The 22,159-nt window shown below is 38.3% G+C and overlaps 1 protein-coding gene across 4 annotated transcripts in view; it reads left to right on the top strand.

Moving 5' to 3' along the window:
* The window catches only part of LOC139468159 (lethal(2) giant larvae protein homolog 1-like), a 206,068-nt gene that overhangs the window by 56,921 nt on the left and 126,988 nt on the right, over positions 1-22,159 (top strand). For all 4 annotated transcript variants that reach the window (XM_071249943.1, XM_071249944.1, XM_071249946.1 and 1 more), the window contains one exon: positions 12,379-12,505. In XM_071249943.1, coding sequence (XP_071106044.1) covers positions 12,379-12,505 — 127 coding nt within the window. The remainder of the gene's footprint in view (positions 1-12,378; positions 12,506-22,159) is intronic.

The following is a 22,159-nucleotide window of genomic DNA, read 5'->3' as shown; positions in this document are numbered from 1 at the left end:
TCCTAATCAACTATATAGCCAAGGAATGCTAGCGTATCACCAGTGGGATGAGATTAAAAAACTTCCTTCTAAAACACGTTCTCCGGAAGTTATCGCGGTCGTGAAAGATCTGTCTCTCGGGAGTGTATCGATGGGTGAATACCTCACCACGAAGTACGCGCTATGGCTAGACATGCGAACAACGGACGATGACCAACTACACAGCAGTGGGAGGAGAATAGAAAATGCTAGCGAGGGTGTCACTATACAGATAACGAAGCTCCAGGAAACGGCTGGTAAATTAGACATATATTTGTACGTGATTATGAATGCGCAACTTAATATACAGAATGGAAGATACGTGCAAGCAAACTATTAATAATCTTTTACCTAAAGATCCGCACTGCGCTATCAAATGCAGGCAAACGGGCTGTGGAAAAACAGCTTTTATTCTAGATATTTTACAAAGTCATTATCGGGACATTTTCGATCATATTATTATTCTGTGCCTAACTATAAGCGTTAATAAAACATACTTATCGAGAGATTGGGTAATGAATGACGATGGGGTACACAGAGTCGATTCGGGCGATTGTTTACAAGACTGTTTACGAGTATGTCACGAAAAATACAAAGGAGAATCAACCCTTTTCGTAATAGACGACTGCAGCGCGAGTAAAGAATTAACAAAAAAGAAAGATATGCTTTCGTATTTAGCATTCTCCGGACTGCATACTCCACATAGCGTTACTTACTCAAAAATACAACTCTGTCCTGAAAGATCTGAGAGAGCAGACGAAATGGGTAGCACTCTTTCATTGCAAAGATCGATATTCATTCGAGGAATGTCTACGCGAAAATGATGTCATTTATACCAAGCTTGAACGAGAAAAAGTCAGAAAACTGTTAGTGGCAACGAAGCACTGTAAACTCGTATTAAAAACCGATCAACCAGCTGCTTATGCAATTGCTTAGCAAAATGTAGCAAAAATGTGGCAAAATTATAGCAAAATGTAGCAAATATAGCAAATTAGAAGAAAATATAGCAAAATTATAGCAAATATAGCAAAATTATAGCAAAAATACGATAAATTGAACATTAGTGGTTAATATGACATAAAATGTGGTTCGAAATCATCATTCTTTCGCAACAGTTCATTATTACGGGTTGTATTGGATATGCCATATTATATTATGTTAGGCTGAAATATCTCCTTAGGTATTACATTATGGAATGCGACGAACTCATCGAACAAATGCTCAAAGAATCTGATGCAGATCAACAAGTTACAGATAAATCTTTAGATAAACATAGAGAAAGACTCGCGGCCTCGGTAGCCGGTGGAAAATGTTCCCAATATTTGGGAGAAAATTATACCATCGAAAAAATTGATAACATGACCGACGAAGAAATTAAAAACTGTACGCGCGTTACAAGTCTAGACTGGGAGCTACCATGACTAAAACGATAGAGTCGGCTATATTACAACTATACACAGTTGTAGCTAGTATGTTTCTCCCTATCCCGGCAGAACATCGCATGAATCTCTAGAGAAAGACCCATTCATCGAACACGCTATAAGCTCAGTGAGCTGTGAGTTTTATCATAGATATAGAATGTTCTTAGCTCCTCACCACAGCTTTAATAACGGCTAGGTATTGTCAATTTAAACATACGTGCCCACTTAATAACAATGGAGACTCAAGTGACACCACAACAGATTGTGAATGAAACTGCACAACCCTAACAGATTGCGGAACGAGTGAATGAGGAACCACCACATGTGAATGAGAAAACACAACATGTGAATGAGAAAACACTAAAAGCCAGAGTGACAAAGAATCCTTTGAAAATAGCCGCAGGAAGAAAGGGAGGACTCGCGAGGAAAGCGAAATTAATAAAGAATTCAAATATTAATCCAATTAAAACATGGGCACTAGTAGGAGTTGCTGGTATAGCGGTTGTATGGTTCTTTTATAAGACCGGAAAAGAGAAAACGTCACCCCCAATGCAACAACAAGTTCAATTAGAGGTTAGCCCCCATATAATGCTATAAGAAGCATGACTACTCCAGTTACAGACGGTAAAATGTTGGTAAACGCAACGTATCATTCAGCGGTGGTCACCGGCTTGGCCATTGGCTATGCCCGTATAGCTAAAATGATTACTAAAACCACACCTCCCAAGCTAGATTTTAATGGATTTGATATAGGTATGATGATTCTGGATATTGGATTGGCTATGGCAACGAAGGATATGCTCATCAAACAAAAACTTATCCTGGAAGACATAATGAAGTAATTAATTAAACATTTGAATATTTTATATTATTAAACATTTGAATATTTTATATTCATATACTATGGCAACAATTGCGATGATGGTCGGTGGAGCTATTGTTAATGCTCTAGCTTTTTCGGGGAGTAATTTTTTATTTTCTAGTATGAGGGAATCAAACGCTAGAGAAGTTGAAGAGGAGCGTAAACGACATAACAATGCTTTAGAACAACTCGATGCAGCTCAGTCACAATATACGCAGCAGAGAATGAAGAGATTAGACTTTATTCATGAAGAAATGCGTAAGGAAGGACATTAAATTCAAACGTTTAAGGATGTCGAATCTGCCATGCACGAATACTTCCTCGTTTATGGGAAAAAACTTGACCCAATACCGAGACCAACAATGAGTCAGTTTTATACACCGTCAGAGGCTCAAAAGAATCGCGAGGTCACATTTGTGATAATGGGGTTAGCTGCTGTATTGATTTTCAGCTATACCATGACCTAGTTAGCTAATCTATAAATAGCGTTGGCTGACTGCCTAATCAATATTGTAGATGTGATTTGCATTTAGACAAATGATATGATAGATGTATAAACCATGAATCATTGCAGATTTACACTCATGGGTCAAAAACTATGTAACCGACGCTGTGTTGAAATTTACTGCGGCATACACAATTATTACATCAGGCGCGGAAACAAACTATATGTGTTCTGCATGCCGGATAGGGGTCAAAGGTCGTTATTGTTTATGTAAGGAACACGGTGCTGATAGGGTCAGGAATCAGATTATTTATGCTAGGAAGAGAGATTACATCAATGAGAGGAATAGGTTGGGGAGAATACGTATTTAGATATATGAAAAACAACCAATTAGACATTTGTCTCGCTTTGCATATACCATTCAACCACAATGGTTTTTGTCAGAGAGTTGAAGGCTATGGCAAAGCAACGTGGTCTACGTGGATATTCTCGAATGAGAAAAGCTGAATTGATTACCTTACTCAGTTCGGAATACAACAAACCCCAGACTGTTAGAGAACTCAAAGCTCGAGCGAGAAACAGTGGGCTGAGAGGTTATTCTCGAATGAGAAGAGCTGAATTGATCGCTTTAATAGATAATAATGATAATAATGTTGAGGATAAACAACAAGAATTAATATTTGTACCCACATCCGCCGGCGTTGGTAAATATCTAAGAGGTTGGAAGATGGATATTAATTCCAACATGGATGTTAACGATATTAAGCCCATAATATAGAGTAAAATTAACGAGGAGTTAGATGATTTACATAGTATAAAATACCAGCTGACGATTAAAATGTTATTGAGTAAAAGTAACGCAGATGATAGCACCGAATATATCGAACCATATTTCCGAAGCAATCAAGACGTTATAACCGAATCCGATACTATAAACACATCATTAGATACATCAATTCAGAGGATACAGGAAACTCTGGAACGTTGGACTAATAGAGGTTCGGGTTGGGGTGTGGATAAAATCGATAGTTTATATTTAGATATAGCAAATTATATGCCTTTCAAAGGTGGATCTTATATAGTAAATCAATTTACCCCCGTATTATAAGAAGAAAAAAGCCATAATTAATGTAAAAAATAAATCCGATGACAGTTTAAGAATGATGATAAGATCTGCATTGTTCCCCGTAGATTCTAAAATTGCAAATAGACCTTCTAGCTATCCCCAAAACGATGGACTCAACTTCGATGGTATAGACGAACCTACACCAATATCACAAATTGATAAGGTGGAAAAGCAAAATAATTTAGCTATAAATGTTTTCGGACATTCTAAAGGAATTGTTGTACACAGGATAAGCTCCGCTCCGGAACATATCCCCAGAATCAATTCATTTTTGATCGAAAAAGATGGAAAATATCATTATACATGGATAAAGAGTTTAAACAGGCTATTATACGATCAAACAAAACATGCTAGAAAGAAATATTTCTGCGAAAGATGCCTGCATGGGTACAGCAGACAAGATCTATTAGAAGCGCATAAAGAAGATTGTAGAGGTGTTGGACAGACCGCTATCAGGATCGATATGCCTAAAGAGGGGAAAAATATATTAAAATTTGAACATTATTGTAATCAAATGCCAGTACCGTACGTAATTTACGCCGACTTCGAAGCGCTTATCAAACCCATAGAAAATACCGAACGCCATAATGATAGTAGTTTTACGTACAAAACTCAAGAACATATTCCTTGTGGGTTTGGATATATAGTTGTAAGGTATGATGGGAAAACAAACAGTCCCGTGATTTACAGAGGTCCCGATGCAGCGGGAAAGTTCCTAGAATATTTACGAAATGAAGAGAGAATAATCAGGGGAAAATTATCGTGTAAGAAACCCATGCATATGATGATAGATGATTGGATGGTCCATAAGAAGTCAACGAGTTGTCATGTTTGTAATAAACCCCTGGATGGGGATTCCGTAAGAGATCATTGTCACGTCACGGGTAATTATCGGGGAGCCGCTCATAACGAGTGTAACTTGAAACTAAAAATGAATGCTCAAACAATACCCATCCCCGTTGTTTCATAACCTTAGAGGATACGATTCACATCTCATTATGCAATCTATCTCAAAGACCGACGGCGGTTTAACGTGCATTCCTAACAATATGGAAAAATACATATCGTTCTCGTTGACTAAACCTATACATTATAGGGACAAGGATGGGAAATGTAGAATAAAGCAAAGTAATGGACTTAGATTCATAGACTCCGTACAGTTTCTGTTATCTTCCCTGGACAATTTAGCTAATGCGAACAATCCCGATGACTTCGCGATAACAAATCAATATACCGATAAGATAACTCGTCATTTGTTGCTGAGAAAAGGTGTATATCCTTACGAATATATGGATGATTGGTCTAGATTCGAAGAAACTGAATTACCACCCCTCGAATCATTCTATAGTAACTTAACAGAATCTAAAATAACAGATGCCGATTATGAACACGCTCTGACGGTCTGGGATAAATTAGGTTGTAAGAATTTAGGTGATTATCACGATCTGTACTTAAAAACCGATGTACTGTTACTCACCGATATATTCGAGATATTTAGAAAGACGTGTTTAAAGCAATACCGTTTGGACCCAGCATGGTACTATTCCAGTCCCGGACTATCAAGGGATGCATTGTTGAAGAAGACCGGCGTAGAACTAAAACTACTCACAGATTACGATATGCACTTGTTTATTGAGTAAGGATTAAGAGGTGGTACATCGATGGCAGCGAAAAGGTATTCTAAGGCTAATAATAAATTAGTGGAAGGATACGATCCGAGTATATCCGACACACATATATTATATCTCGACGCTAACAATTTGTACGTATGGGCTATGAGTCAACCTTTACCCACGGGTGGTTTTGAGTTGGTCGATGATGTCGATATCCATAATAATGATGAGAATAAAGGGTACATACTAGAAGTTGACTTGGAATATCCGAGTTCCTTACATAAAGATCATAACAGTTATCCGCTAGCTCCCGAAAGATTAATGGTTAATAAAGATTGGATGTCGGAATATCAACACTCCTTGATGGGTAATAGTAGGTTAGCTAACGTAGAAAAACACGTACCAAATTTGATGGATAAAACAAAATATATAGTTCACTACAGAAATCTCCAGTTGTATCTATCGTTAGGTATGAAACTGAAGAAAATACACAGAGTTCTAAAGTTTGATCAAAGCCCTTGGATGGAGCCCTATATAAGGCTGAACACAGATTTAAGAAAGATAGCCACCAGCGATTTCGAAAAGAATCTATATAAGCTCATGAATAACTCGGTATTCAGTAAAACTATGGAGAATCTAAGGAAGCGTGTTGATGTTAAATTAGTCAGATCTAATGAGGAAGAAAGACTCAGGAAACTTATAGCCAGTCCGGCTTTTAACAGAAGCAAGATATTCGATAACGACTTAGCCGCGTTGCATATGCAGAAGAGTTAAATAAAATTCAACAGACCGGTGTACGTCGGTATGAGTATTCTCGACTTGTCAAAACACTTAATGTATGACTTTTATTACAACGAACTTAAGAAGCAATACGGCGATAGATGCGAGGTGTTATATACGGACACAGATTCTTTGTTGATGGAAATACAAACCGAGGATGTGTATAAAGATATGGCAGAAAAAATAGATATGTACGACACGAGAGATTACCCTAAAGATAATCCACTGCACAGCCTAGTAAATAAAAAGGTATTAGGTAAGATGAAGGATGAATGTGCTGGGACTCCTATAGCGGAGTATGTGGGATTAAGACCTAAGATGTATTCTATAAAAAAGTCTGATAATGGAGAGATGAGAAAAGCCAAGGGTGTTAAGAAGTATGTTGTAAAAAAGCATATGAAACACGAACAGTATAAAGAATCATTATTCAACGGTAGAACGTTCAAACACGAGATGAACTCTTTAAGAAGTTACGATCATAGGATATATGGATTAAGAATGAACAAGACATCATTATCCCCCTTAGATACAAAGAGATGGATTGATAATGATGGTGTAACTACCTATGCTTATGGTTATGGTGGTAATACCGTACCGTCGGGAACTATGAACAACTCTTCTCATACAAATGCCCTACCCGGTCCATCTTGAAGATAATAAAGAATAGGCTCTCCTTCTTTCGTAACCAATCGACTAATGTTATACGTCTTAAGGGACCATATGGGATCGGTTGCGCGACGTAGGCCTCCTTCCAGTTCACCTGCCTGGTATAAATATGTTACCCTTACTCTGTCCGGAAGTTTTCGTTCTTTGCCTCTCCTCGGTGCTGAAGATTCGGAAGTCACGGATTTAATTTTAATAGCATCGGATGGTTTCTTCCCTATTAATCTCGTTACTTCATTATTCAGCGCTGATACAAGGGCTGATAATCGTGTCACCCATTCTGTTGATCTCAATCGCTCGGATTTCATTTCGATCCCATACTGATAGCCAAACAAACGTTCCGCTAATGTCCTGTTAAATCTTTTGACGATAGCTTGACTGCGGTGGGCCTCTCTTTCACCACGCCTAATTTCGACATCGTGCTTTGTTAACAGTTTAGTTACCGAACCCATAAACTCGCGACCGGGATCTACTTGAAATAGCTTAGGCCATTTTAGCGGTCCGCGTTTATATATGCGGCTCAGTGCATCAGCTACTTCTGTTGAATCTTTCGAGGTTAATGGTTCAGCCTCTTTGTATCAACTAGCCACATCCACTACTGTTAAAGCGTATTTTAAGAAACAAGAGGTCAGCCTGATGAACTTCATTCGTTGTAAAAATATCAAACTTCTTTCTCGGTATATAAAGCGGTGCCGGTAAGTATATTTGCCACATCGCTTGTTTCTTTAACCAATCCTTGGCCGCACCTTTAGATACCTTAGCCGCGGTGGCTAATTTTTTTTATTGCTCCTACACCTCTCCAATATCCTCGTGGGCTATAGTAAATTTTATTCATTATTAACTCTTTCATCCCTGGCTGCCCCCGAGTTATGTCCCTTGAAACACTGCAGTCCCTGACACTGACAAGGCCTGCACACTGGCCTCCCTGGCAGTATTATTGGAAAATCACACTATCATTTTTGATGCACTTTTTCTACCAGAAACTTGCTTTTAATATACATTTTTCATATACCATTGTAAAGAGGATTAAGTATACTGTAATATTCTTTGTTGTTATTGTCTCTAACCTTTGTTATTTTCTAATTACAGGTGTTTACAAGTGAAATAAAACTTGAAAACACTGAAAAAATGAAAACAGACAATGAATTTTGGCTCAAATTGTATTACAAATCACAAAAATAAATCACAGATACAAGGTAAGCATAACACAGTGGTCTTGTCATCTTGGACGGCACAGGTAATCCCAGGTGTTTCAGGTAAATTCTCTTCATGCACATCTGTAAACAAATAAACAAGTTTACAACTCTCGGTAATGACTTTGTTTTTTATACTGATGTCACATATTACTTATAACTTATTACTAAACTCGTTAACACAGGTAAACTTGTTAACGCAGGTAAAAACACAAATATTTGATTTATTTTGTTCTTTTTCAGGATTTGAAACAAAAATTAAGTTTTTAAGTTTTTAGATAGTAATTTATCACATTACCTGAACATTGAACCACAGCTACTATAAGAATGACATCATAGAGAAGATATCAGAGATTGATCTGAAAGGAGGGAAAGATTGTTAAAGGACGGAAAGATCGTAAATTCAAGTTCTGCAAATATACAAGTTATAACATATTTACAAAACACTGCTGTTTACAATTGCATAATAAATTAAATCAGTACATTATTACATCAATTATGTAAAAAACAAGAAAACAAACATGAATATGGAAGGACACTTCGTCAAAATCTTCACCAAAATATTCGCGAAATTCCCTCTCCCCTTCGCGTAAATTATTCCAATCAAACACATTATTATTCCCGATAGTCGTTGTTAGTCATCTGATCGCTATCCGAATCGTAGTTCAAGAGAGAAAAAATACCTGTCGCGAAAACAGGTGACATATCCGCGATTTTCGCGCCAAAAAGACCAATTCCATCGAATGACGTGTCATTACGTGTAGATCTCGTTTCCGTATTTAGAACGAGATTACACACGAGAAAGGAAGTAGAAAGAGCGATTTTGTAAACACGGTCGTGCCGCCTGATTTATCGGGCAGCCGTGTGTGGGGCTTGGACAGTAGCCGCCCGATTTTTCGGGCAGCCGGGTACTGGGACACGGTTTATGCTGCCCGATAAATCGGGCAGTCGGGGCGAAAGGGTTAATTAATGTTGATATTTCTTTTAAAACGACTTAGGTTGAATCACATCATCATTTTTATTCTAATAGAAGCAATGATTGGCCCCAGGTATTGGTGAGCTAGAGCCAATTTAACTTAATCTCATGACTATCATTGAATTGCATAATCATTTTGGCATAAAAAATTCCCCCTGTAGTAGCAGTATAGGTATATAAATCTAGCTCCAGTGGAGTTGCGGCAGAAACCCCATCACCTATACTACCGAACAACACACCTATGAAATCGATTCCAGCCAGCAACAGTGACTGCAAGAAGCATCCCTGGCCTTCGACGAATATCTTCACAAACCGTACGTCGTCACTTCAAATGTGCAGGGATTGTTGCCAGAAGACGCGCCAGGAAACCATCGTCAAGCACGTCTACAGTGGTGCAGACAAGCATCTACGCTGGACGGCCATGCAGTTGGGACAAGTTCTATTCACTGGCGAGTCTCGTTTTCACCTCCGCCACATCGATGGATGGATTCGAGTGTACTGACGTCGAGGTGAACGTTACGTCAATCATTGTGTCATTGAAGATCGGTTCGGGGGTGGCAGCGTTATGGTATGGGGTGGGATTACAGCAAGACAGAGGACCCTTTTGATAGTGGTAGAGGGAAATCTCAATGGACAGCGCTACCGCGACGAGATCATTGGCCCTGTTGTTCTACCGTTTTTGCGTCGTCATGGCCCAGGCATTACCTTTGAACATGACATCGTCCAACCTCATGTTGCTCGACTTGTTCAGGATTCTCTTCAACAAAACAACGTGAATGTCATCCCCTGTCCGGCTCGCTCCCCTGATCTCTCACCAATCGAGAACATGTGGGATGAGATGGATCGGCGCCTTCGATGTCAACCACGTGTTCCACAGACACTCAAGGAACTTCGAAACATGCTCCAGCAGATATAGACAGATATCCCACAGGACTTTTTGCGACGCCTGGTCCATTCCATCAGACGAAGATGTGTTCACTGTTGTGTGCATGGCAACCAGAGGTGGACACACACGCTATTGATTTGTAAATTGACATTTTGGCATGTTCATGTTTTTTATGAAATCACGCATTTTCTGAAGTCAGTATGGCAAATTAAACCATTTGAACACTTACAGGAGTCTTTTATCTGTTGCAAACAGAATTGTTTCAGATTTGGTTAAAAACATAACTTTGGATTAAATCTTATTCAATGTCACAGGAACTTTTATTGTTCAGTATATTTTTTACTTCAACATTTGTGCTACCTAAAACTTGAAAACTACTTCATGAATTCTTTTCCAAATAGGGGTGCAGTTTCTATACCAATCGGAGTGGTACAATACAAAGTTTGACTTTTATAAGTGATTTTCTGAGAATATATTGCTTTTTTTATGTTTTGAACTTTGAAAATATGTTGGATGTTGATGTCAGGGGTATTAGTGAGCCTTTCTATTACTGTTATGTATATTGTGTGCACTCAAAAACTGTGTTGTATCACTTCAGGTTAATGAACAGGCTATAACAAACTTTGTAAATGAAAATGTGAACTAAATTAATGAAAATGCGATAGAACTTCACAAGACATGATGACTTACAATTTCATTTGCATTTCTTGTTTGATTAGGCAACTATATTTATATGGAGAGATAAAGATTATTGTGTGTAGTTGTCTCGTAAAAATAAGCTGGAAATATCAATTGGCTGTCCAAATACTTTCTCCTTTGATCAATAGCGGTAATTTGATTGTGGTGACTGTAAATACTGGTGAGTTGTATGATCTGGTGATCTGATGTAAACTTAAAAGCATAAGAAGGATCATTACAAATTAATTAGCTGATGCACCTTTAAAAAAAGTGTGGGTGTGTGTGTGTGGTGGTGTGTGTGTGTAAAAATTAACTACAAAGTACACAGTGGAATCTGTCAAAAACAGAATGTGTCAAATTTGGATTTCAGTGAAAAACAGACTTTTTCAAGTTCTAAATTTGATTCTGCTATCATCACTCCATAGGTTTCTAAGTGCGGTGACAAACATTGCCTTACTTGCAGCCAAATAATTGAAGGCTGTTCAGTCCAAATTACAAAGGACACTAAATTTACTGTAAAACAAAATATGACTTGTGATACTAGAAATGTTATTTACTTGATTGTTTGTGGTGGATGCAATGAAAAGTATAATGGAAAGACAGAACTTAAATTAAAAGAACGAATCTTCACGGTTCACAAATAAAGCAGCCCCACAACCGCATGATTCCACTCAGTGAACATTTTGATACATATGGAAGCGGCAACTTTTTAGTTTTCCCGCTATATAACCAAATTTTTAACATGAACCTACATTATTTCAAAAAGAGCAACATTTCATTCCTAAATATGTGCCTAAGTTAAATGTAAAGGCGTAAGTTATTTGTCCATTGTCACCTTGGTATTGTGACGTCATAGTTCTCCTAAATGTTATGACTTCAGGTAACTATGTTACAACTTCATGCTAGCCAATTCAATCTTACTCCACACACACACACACACACACACGTGTAACTATATAGATAATACATACGTAATCAAGCTTCAAGAATATAAGCATAAACAAATTTTCAAATAGAATGCAACTCTTATGCCAGGAGATTGGCAAAACCCTCCAACCAAGGTCAGAATTCTTATCGACTGCATTGAATTTTAGTTGACAGTCTTCTTCAATACCCTTTCAATGACACAGTTCATACAACAAAAGACCTTCACTCCTGCAATCAAACCCAAGCAATCTTACATAACATCTTTAAATCTCACGGCTTACATACAGTCCAACCAACTTAGAGAAATATATACAATGTGATCTTGACATAAGCACAGCCCTTATTAAACTTGGAATTCTATTCTGTTTTAAAGATCCATTGCACATGAGATGGACATGTTTTACCCAACTAGACGAGATTTCAATATATTTTCATGTAATTTTCAAAGCAAGATAATTGAGATTTTCTGGGCTTTAGTTACGTCTGGATTTTGTTACCAACAGATAAACATGCCATTTCTGACTCCTTATGATGTTTAAAGCATTTGCACATGCCTTTCTTGTTTTTTATGCTAAACCACCATCGCTTAAAACCTTTAAAATAATTAATGTGAATGCTAAATTTGTCAATACAAGGTAACAAAGCTGAGAACAGATCCAAAATCATTATACCCTTTTGCTATTAAAGCTCTGTTGATAAGATAGTACTATCAGGTAACTTTCTATTGTCATAGGTTCCAGTAGTGTTTTTCATCAGCACAATCTCCTTCAAATAATCTTTGTGTTTTCAGCAACTTGAATGTCTTGCCTGGAACAGAAATGGTGAAGAATTCATGAGTGCTCATCAAGATGGTAGTTTCATTATCTGGAGCACATCAGACTCGGAGAAGCCCAAAGAACCAGCTACTACACCTTATGGTAATTCCCATGCAGTGCATGCCTTCTCCTTCACTGGATAGTTGGTTCCCGGGTTAGAATAGGTCCCTGCACTTTATTCCTTGTCATAGACACCAACAGACATTTGCTCATAATATCAACAAATGTTGTTTCTAGGTTATTTACAGGCTGGTGTGATAGAGCTGATAGAACAACTAATAAGCAGTGGACAGTTCTGACAATGTTGACTGCCCTCCTCTTGCTTCAAATCACCATAATGCATGGCTCTGTTTTTCATGCGCTGAGGTTATCCTTCAACTTTGCATTGACAAATCACACTGATTTTTTTTGTATTTGGGTCATTATTAAAATTTGTACCCCTTTTGGTCCTGTTGAATAAACAAAAATAAAATGTGAAAATTCCAACTTTTAGTGATTTAGAGCACCACCCTGACTATAAATAGCCCGCAAGATGGCGGTGTTTCAGTTTTTGAACAATGACTGACAATGTAAACACAACCGTGTGTCAGGAGAAGCTTTTTGAGAACCGTATGCAAACAAGATCACCATTGACCGACAAACTTCGTATCAACAAGAATGACAAACCCTGGACATAACAAATGCATCCGTATCTAATAAGTCTGCATCAATTACAATGGGTGGAGCTTATTTACGGTTGCACTATAAATAGCAAAGCACATGGTCATGTGTACATGTGACACATTCAATGTATTTGTGGTCAAAGTGTATTGTGTTGTATATTTTTATGGCAGAACAGCAGCAGAAGAACAGTTTCGGTTAATGTAACAGCAGCGATACATAAATTCTAAATTGACTACAAGATTCTTTTAGTTCAATCAGAAAATTACAGATATTTGTTTAGTTTTGGTCATTTGCATGCAACAGTTAGATTCTAGATCAGAATCAGATTATATTTATAAAACTTAAAATATTACACAGATTTTTCAACTAGTGTTTAGGAATGGACCTAATTTGAAGCACTAAAAGTAGCGCCAAAAATTCTTAGCTTCACTACAAAATATGAATATGTCATGTGTATCAACATAACAATGCACACAAGAAACTGATAAATAAGTAATGAAACATACTAGATGTTTTGACCTACATTAGGCCCGTCTAGATACCCCCTTCTACATAGCTGTGTTTTTTGGAAAAAAAGTCTGCACTATACTCAAGAAAATATGTTAATATTGTACTTACGATAAACGAAAACTCCAATACACACATATTCCAAGACAACTTTAATTATGGATTTCCTTTTCTTTTACGGGGGGTCGGGTAGCCTCGTGGTTAAAGCGTTCGCTCGTCACGCCGAAGATCCGGGTTTGATTCCCGACATGGGTACAATGTGTGAAGCCCATTTCTGGTGTCCCCTGCCGTGATATTGCTGGAATATTGCTAAAAGTGGCGTAAAGCCATACTCACTCACTCACTCACCTTTTCTTTTACAGAATTTTCACAGACAAAACTGAGTTTTGAGCATTAGGTCCACACTTGACCCATATATTTTTTGTTCGGGGGATTTGGATACGTCACGCACAAGTTTTAAAACACAAACTGGGATCCCTTTCCCATTTTATCCACACAAATCCTTCATCTGCTGCAACGTTTAGTATCCATTTCTTCAAGTCAGAGTATCTACAATCTTTCCTTGGGGCGGTCGGGTAGCCTAGTGGTTAAAGTGTTCGTTCGTCATGCCGAAGACCCGGGTTCGAATCCCGACATGGGTACAATGTGTGAAGCCCATTTCTGCTGTCCCCTGCCGTGATACTGCTGGAATATTGCTAAAAGCGGCTTAAAACCAAACTCACTCACTCACTCACTCACTCACTACAATCTCTCCAAACACTTCGTTTATTTAGCTCAGTCCATAAGTTTTGGCAACACCATTTTAAAATCGACGAATTTCTGCAACATGGTAGCCGCACCATTCCCTAACTGCAATTACCTGTGCTATGTCACGCATGGTTGACAAAAGAAGTGTGAACATACATATTCGGCTTCATCTGGTTCCACAGTGAACTATCGCTGTGACACTGATTCACTAATCCCAAGAATCGGCACAGAATTTGTTAAAGTTTCAGTTGCACTTGCAAGGACGGGAAGAGAGGTGCCATGTTGTCGATTCGAGTTGATGATCGGAATTATGTCATCTTGAATTGGAACTTTCTCCACGATAAAGTCACCAATGTCATAATCAAAATGACCAAAGGCTCCCTGATCATCACAATTCTCCATCAAATTAAGTGTCACATGAAAATGTTTTGTTGCTCATATTGAAGACGAGCGAACTTGCAAAGTTCTTGACAGCTGTAAGCGGCAATCAACTTGGATGCGCTCATGGGGCATGGTTGCTAGGACATCTCGTGGTCAGAAAGCAGCAAAAGAAAGAGTTTTTGAAAGTAATAAAAGAAATCCGCAGTGCAATCCAAAAGTACCATGTACAGGATGTTTTGCGTGGGTATTTGGAAGGAATCTTTTGATGACGCCGTGAATGAGGCTGTGTGTATTATATTGTTGAAATCAACTGACCAGGAAGATTGTTGAGACATTATGACAGATGCTTGTCATAGATGGAGAAAAAATGCATCCAAGAGAAACATTGTTGCTTTGAACTTCGAGACCAAACGTGTTCATGCTGAAGTAGTTTACAAGAGAGGCAAGAGAGGAGATCTGTCTAGCCAGCTTTCTTCAGTTTATTAAAAATTTGTTTCCAAAGCAAAGTGACTCTATCAACATCATAAATTAATTCATAGACTAAATTCTTTTACCAAGTGTTTAAACTTTTTTTTAAAATGTCATAAAATTACTTACACAATTATTGAAAGACATTTTAAATAAGTAATATATTTTATTTTGTCTGCCTGCTCTCTTGTTAGTTGAGGCTTGAGGGGAGAAACACATACAAAACGTATGGATGGCCTTATTCATATGACCTTGGCATGCCAATCAACAGGGAATCTGGGTCCCGGCATGGGACCTGCCAAGTTTCACAGATCTAGTGACTCGAGCGGCATGGGGAGCTTTTGGACAGGTGTGACTTTGCCAAAACACATTGCTATTAGGCAATTAAAACGTGACGGAAACGACAAAAAAATACTTTCATCACTTGAAAATATTTGTGACCATAACCAGGTTTTTTTACAAGATCGTTGTCATCCAGATTCCAGATGAAACATAACTAAAAAAAACCATTGCCGTATATATTGTGAGAAATGCCATTCAAAAACTGCAGATATACCGTACACCACAAGATTACGATTAGTGATGTGATACATATTGTGTGTTTTTTGTCCAATTACACTGCACTTATTCATCATGACAAACATTTCATCTTGTCCAGAGAATAGGGAAGAACTGTAATTTGTGTGTTGGACTGTGTTGGATAAATCGTGGACATTCCACGGCATCATTTTATGAAGATGTGAAGGCGACATGGCGTGTAGGTTTTAAAACCCAAGACCTATGCGTTTGTTGAAAAGTCTTGGAATCGTCTGATGGATATTTGCTATCATTAAAACTTACGTACTTGTTGTCAAACAGCCCACATAGGTGGGTGTTTACATGACGTCACCCATTTACGCATTAACCAATGAAATGTGTGTGTTATCATGACGCCATTTTGACCTGTAAGATCACTCGTATAAGCTCCGCCCACTAGAGTGCAGTAGTCACTACTGCAGATGCCCCTTTAACAAGAAACATCTAAACTTAACAAATGGTTGAATAAATTACCAGTATGCCAACACAAAGAAAATTATTTTGTCATATTCTAAATATACCAGAGAAACAGTAGAAATTTACTGTCCTTGGTGTAACCATTATAAGTACCGATCTTTTGTCGAAATATGAATTAAATACAATATTTCTTGTACAGTATTATTGTAAAACTAATATTTTACCTGTGCCTAGAAAAGAAAAGGAATCTCACTTTTATTATCACCACATTTTAAAACTTGGTTCATGACTCATTGTGAGAAATAAAAAATAAGAATTTATAATTTTTTCTTCTGTGTCCCACACATTACCAAAATGATCGATATAATTTTAATATTCTTTATTTATTGAACATGTTCTTTGTACTTGTTGAAAATAATGAAATGCAATGTGTGTTTACCTGAATCATTTTCAGAATTTCCTCTGGTAACACCATTACAAAACAGTTACCGTATTTTCTTGAGTACAGTGCGCACCCATGTATAATGCGCACCCCCATCTAGCGGATTCAATATTTTGGGAAAAAAAGAAGAAATTTGAATATTATGCGGCGAAAAATTTTCTCGTAAACTAAGCCGGACACAGCAATCAGCTGTACACATGATTTCTTGGAATCTACCGGTGATTCGGTCAAGACATACCCAAATGACCCAATGATATAACTTTATAGTATTTTAATGCAAGGATCTGCAAAAGTTGTATCTGAAACTATTTGTTTATCAGGAATAATATATTCCAATATCTTGTTAATTTAGATGCAGCTTTTACTAAACATATTTAATATTATAATAACCCTAAGCGAAGCAGCTGATCGCTATTGCCGGGTATTATTTTTTACATGGAACCAGTCTGACCATTCACCGTCAAGTCCACCAAAGACATTACCATTACTCATAAATACTTTTCTTTCGCGTCACAATAATCTATCAGAATGACATGATGTGTTGCATATTTGCAATGGCATCAGACATTTTTGTTTCATGTTTTCTTTGAAGTTAATACTACTGACTTGTGGACATATTAAGTAACACCAAAGACATTTAATGATTATAAAGGTACCTAAGTTAGGGTGTTTTCATAATTTTAAGTTTTGATATGAGAAGTTATTACTTGCAGACTTGTGGTAACAATAAAGACATTTCGCATCATCTAACCCTAAGTTAGAGTGTTTTAATAACACAAATTTAAGTGTTAATATGATTAAAGAGTTGTAATTTCAATGTCACAAGACATGTTTAGCCATTGCCCATTCTAAGTTAATAATTGCTGCCTTCTAATACCAAGGACATATTAGGCAACACCAATGATATTTTGTCATGATTCAGGTAACACCAAAGACATATTTTCATTCAACATGAAATAAAAATACATTTTCTGGACGATTTGCCAGTGCTTCAGCCACCCAAACATTGATGTGTTCTCAACTCACTACAACCACCAGCTTCAGACGGTTGTATCACTTATACCTGATGTTCTGGCTTGGGAGCACGACACCCTTGCCATCAAGTGTAACGGCCTACACGCGTATGTATTTCCACTTCTAGTTATCATCCAGAATCTGTCGGTAGTGCCTTATTGCCCCAGTTGGACATGGTTCCCCCATCTGCTCTGACACGCAGGAGAGCCAGACTTGAAACTCCCTGTGTTTGGTCTGGTCTGCTATGAGATCCACAGATTTGACAAACACGATATGCCCAGTCATGGGATCCATTTGGTCCATATTGAGAATGCATTGATGGTCAGGGGTTTCTCCACGGTGGCAGGTATTGCTATCCCTCAGACACAATGCCTTTCTACGGCTTCCCTGTATGACCATATATGAGTCTCTTTTGAGGCTTATTTCCGTCAACATGATATGGATGTTACCCTTGCAACAACTCCGTTCATAGCAGATTTCTTAATCTACTTGCATGTCAGTTGGAACCATTGCCATTGTTCTACCTGTATCGTCACTGTTCCTGAACTTGCTATATTATGGGGTTTACTGTAAGGCCGATCAGAAATTCACCCTCCGACCTGTGGTATGGGACTGGTTCTACGCCACCTTGTTTCTCCCTGTGAACCTATCGCTACTGCGGAATTGGTACCTCTTACTCGGAAAACTACCTCTCTCTTGTCGTGCGCAGAGGTATATCTTGGCTTAATTAATGTAGGACCTTATTGCCAAAAATCAATTACCTGGTCAGTCGGATTGTACCTTCACTATTGCTCTGAGGTCTTCCTTTGCCCTGTTCGTGCGTTACGCCGTCATATTGACGTAACTAGTCGCATTTGGCACCAACATGAGCGCCTTTTCCTACCGACCATCGAGGGGGGTCTCAGGAATAATTGCAAAGAATACGCTGTCACTTTGGTTACATTCCATCATTCTTCAGGCATGCTAGGTCTTCCACCTAGAGCTTCCAATTCACATGGAATTTGGGTGTTGTTGTTCATGAAGGCGCTCCACACCAACAGCTCCATCACGAACATCGTCATCACAGACATTGCCTTTTGGTGAACTGACACTACTTTTGAGGATGTTGCTGGAGTTCACCAGGTGGGTCCTCTTGTCTTTGCCCAACAACTCATCGCACCTCCATATCATCGTTGACGAGGTGGGAATGAAGTAACTGCCATCAAGGATGCCCATACCGGTACTCATGCATGTTAACTCGTCACAGAGAGTACAACATATCGTGAGGGAATCGGATATCCCCCCTATTGATATACTTATCCTGACACAACAGGTCATGACTGCCTGCCCGTCTGTTCATGCCCCCCATAGATTTGGATCAACTCGTCTCCTGTCTATGGGCGATCATGGGGGAAAAAGTGACCAGTGGTGTAGGAGGAGCATGCTTGGAGTGAGATGGTCGGAGGGTGTGTTCCGGTGATTATTTTACATTGTCCTACACTGTTATATGATGAAATGCAAGAAGGAATATTGCATACTATTGTGTCAGGATAAGTATATAAATAAGGGACTGCTCTGATTCCCTTTAATAATCTATGTTGACTGCGTGGTGCAGACAACGTTTAAAGTGGGTTGCCAATTAGTGGATAGTAGATATTTGCAGGCATATCTCAGTTTCGCCGGCAATGTTCTGATTGATGTTTTCGAGTGTACGTATGTCGTGAACGTTATATCAATACGTGTCATGGAGGAAGATTGGTTTGGTGGGCGAAGTGCTATATATAGGGAGGGCAACAAAGAGGTCACAGTAGGTGTTTTTTGCCAGAAATCTCAATGCCCACTATTACAGAGATGAGATAATCCAGCCTGTGGTGCTACCTTTTCTTCACCAACATGGCACTGGTGTGATCTTTCCAGCAAGACACCGCCAGACTTAATGTCATGACATGTACGGCAAAATCTTGTACAGAATAATGTTAATGTTCTACCCTGGCCTGCTTGCTTTCCCTATCTGTTGCCTCATCGAGCATGTCTGGGAGGCGATGAAACAACGTCTTCAACATTTACCCCATGCACCGTATACACTGCAGGAGTTGTGGAACACACTTGTATTGATCTGGATTGCCATTCCACAGGACTTTATACGACATATGGTTAGTTCAATGCGACACGGGGGGCACGGGTGGCCCAGTCGTCTAAGGCGCCGCGATTCGCTGTGCAGAGTTGCGTCCCTTGGGCACGCCAGAAACCTATGATTGTGGGTTCGAATCCCGGTTCGCCCCGATTATGTTTCTAGGTTGTCAGCACCATACCCGTGCTCGTGGGTTTCACCGAAGTGGTAAACGTCTGAGACCTGCATCACTTCGGGCTTTCCTCCCACATTAAGCTGACATGCCGCGATATAACTGGAATAATGTTAAAAGCGGCATAAACCCAACTCTCACACACACACACACACACACACACACACACACACACACACACACACACAATGCGACACAAGTGCTGTGCCTCCTTTCAAGCTCATGGGGGACACACCTTGTATTGATTTGTGAATTGACATTTTTGTGACATCATTGTACTTTTAATGGCCATGCTGCTTGCCATAAACATTTTTCAGTTGTCTCTTGCTTGACCAAATAAATGATTTCCTCATTGCCTTGTGACATTTAATCTTATATTGTCCTAAAACATGTCAGTTTCTTTTGTTGGTGAGTATAAAATGAAGGATAGCTCTCAGCCTTAACATTAAGTCTTCAGCATGATGGATATCTATTGGGAATCATCCTGCACTCAACCAGCTCATGAGATCTTTTCAGCTGGAGGACGTTAGAATTCCATACATATTTCTCAAACGGACCTTCTCCATTGTTTTGTCTACTCTGGAGAATCCATATCAGCCCTTGAAATCAACCTTGTTGCTGCAAAGGAACTATGAAGACAACTTTTCTATTGGTCATGGCTGCAGCAGCAAGAGTGTTAAAATGAAATGATTCTGACTCTTCTGGACTTCGGCTTACAGAAGACTGGAGCTTGATTATCATCAGAATCCTACCAGTGTTTGTGGCCAAGAATCCCAGTCTTGGGATGATGTGGACATAGACATAACACGATTCCTGCCCTTTGGCAAGAGTTTGACTCTGTCTGATTGTTTGATTTTCATTGACCAAGTATGTCATCTCCTGTTCATTCACCTCAGGTGATGCAATTCTACAAAATGGAATGACATTTGGTACGTGTGTAGTGTTTTTTTTCTTTTTACCTTAATTTGATCTTGCACTTTCTTATTGCACAAAATTCTCTGAAAATGCATTTGTTTAAGGGGACTTTGCTTTCCCCCCTCCTTAAAAGGGACTTTGGGTCATTATTACTTACATCTGTCCGGCAATCCCAAAGGAGTTAGAACCTTGACCATAATATACAAACCGATATTATCCCCACCCTATAATAAACAGATACATTGTATACGTTTGTTTGTTATGAAGAGAATAATACATTTATGCCAATAGGATTCGTCCTACAGGGTTCCCCTTATACTCCAATATCTGAGTCACCTTGACTCAGCCTATGAATTTTTGGGAGTCAAAAATATTTTATTGTATGATTAATATTTAAAGTGTTCACTGTTAATTTTACACTTAAACTTTAAGTATCTTTTAAATATTATGGCTTTAGTTTAAGTTAAAAAGTGCTAATTATTGTACTCAGCTGATTGTTGTTCAGAGAAATAAAGGACATATGAATGAAAAACAAAGTTTGTTGGTTTCATTTTTTCACAATCTTTAATTATTTCACAGATCATGAAACAATTTACAGTAACACTAATACAGAATGAAAAAATAACTTCAGTCTCATGAGACAAAATTTTGAATCATGGTTGGATATTAAAATACATTTCATGTCAGATTATGATTTAATATCACTAACTCATTTACATCTTTTATCTAGTTATCTTGTATTATCTATCAATAGTGAAGTTGAACTGAAGAATTGTAAACACTGGTTGAATACAGTTTATAAGCAACAACAAACACATCCAAAACTTTACATTTCGTATATACCATATTTATTCATGTATAATACGCATCCTTAATTATGGTCAATTATTAAATCCTGAAAAAAATATCTCTTGTGTACAATACGCAGTCTTTTCTTCAGTCTCATTTCAGGCTGTTCTGATTTTAGTGTTATAGCAAGAGAAAAGTCTGGTCATGTGACAGGCTATGCAAATTAGCCTGTGGCAGTGGTGTTATGCGAAGTTATGTTACTGGTAAAAACGACAATTAATTAAAAACTAGACGTAAATTTTAAGACATTTGCATATATTGTCTTCGATAAAATGTTTATGAATGAAGTTCAGGTGAGTAGTTGTAATATTTTTATTCCAAAGCTGGGATAAATTGCGTCAATCATGTCGCAGACTTTAATTTCTGGACATATTTTTTCTTAATTGAGAGTCAAATACGCAAGAATCCTGCATCAGTGGAAACTGGGGTCCTTGCCTCTGGAAACCTACATCCTTGATCATAACATGAAAATGTTTCAGATCTTCATGCTACATT

Source organism: Haliotis cracherodii, unplaced genomic scaffold (genome assembly GCF_022045235.1).
Source record: "Haliotis cracherodii isolate W230 unplaced genomic scaffold, xgHalCrac1.p SCAF_2, whole genome shotgun sequence".
In the NCBI taxonomy this organism is placed as follows: domain Eukaryota; kingdom Metazoa; phylum Mollusca; class Gastropoda; order Lepetellida; family Haliotidae; genus Haliotis; species Haliotis cracherodii.
This window is presented reverse-complemented; position numbering and strand designations above follow the sequence as displayed.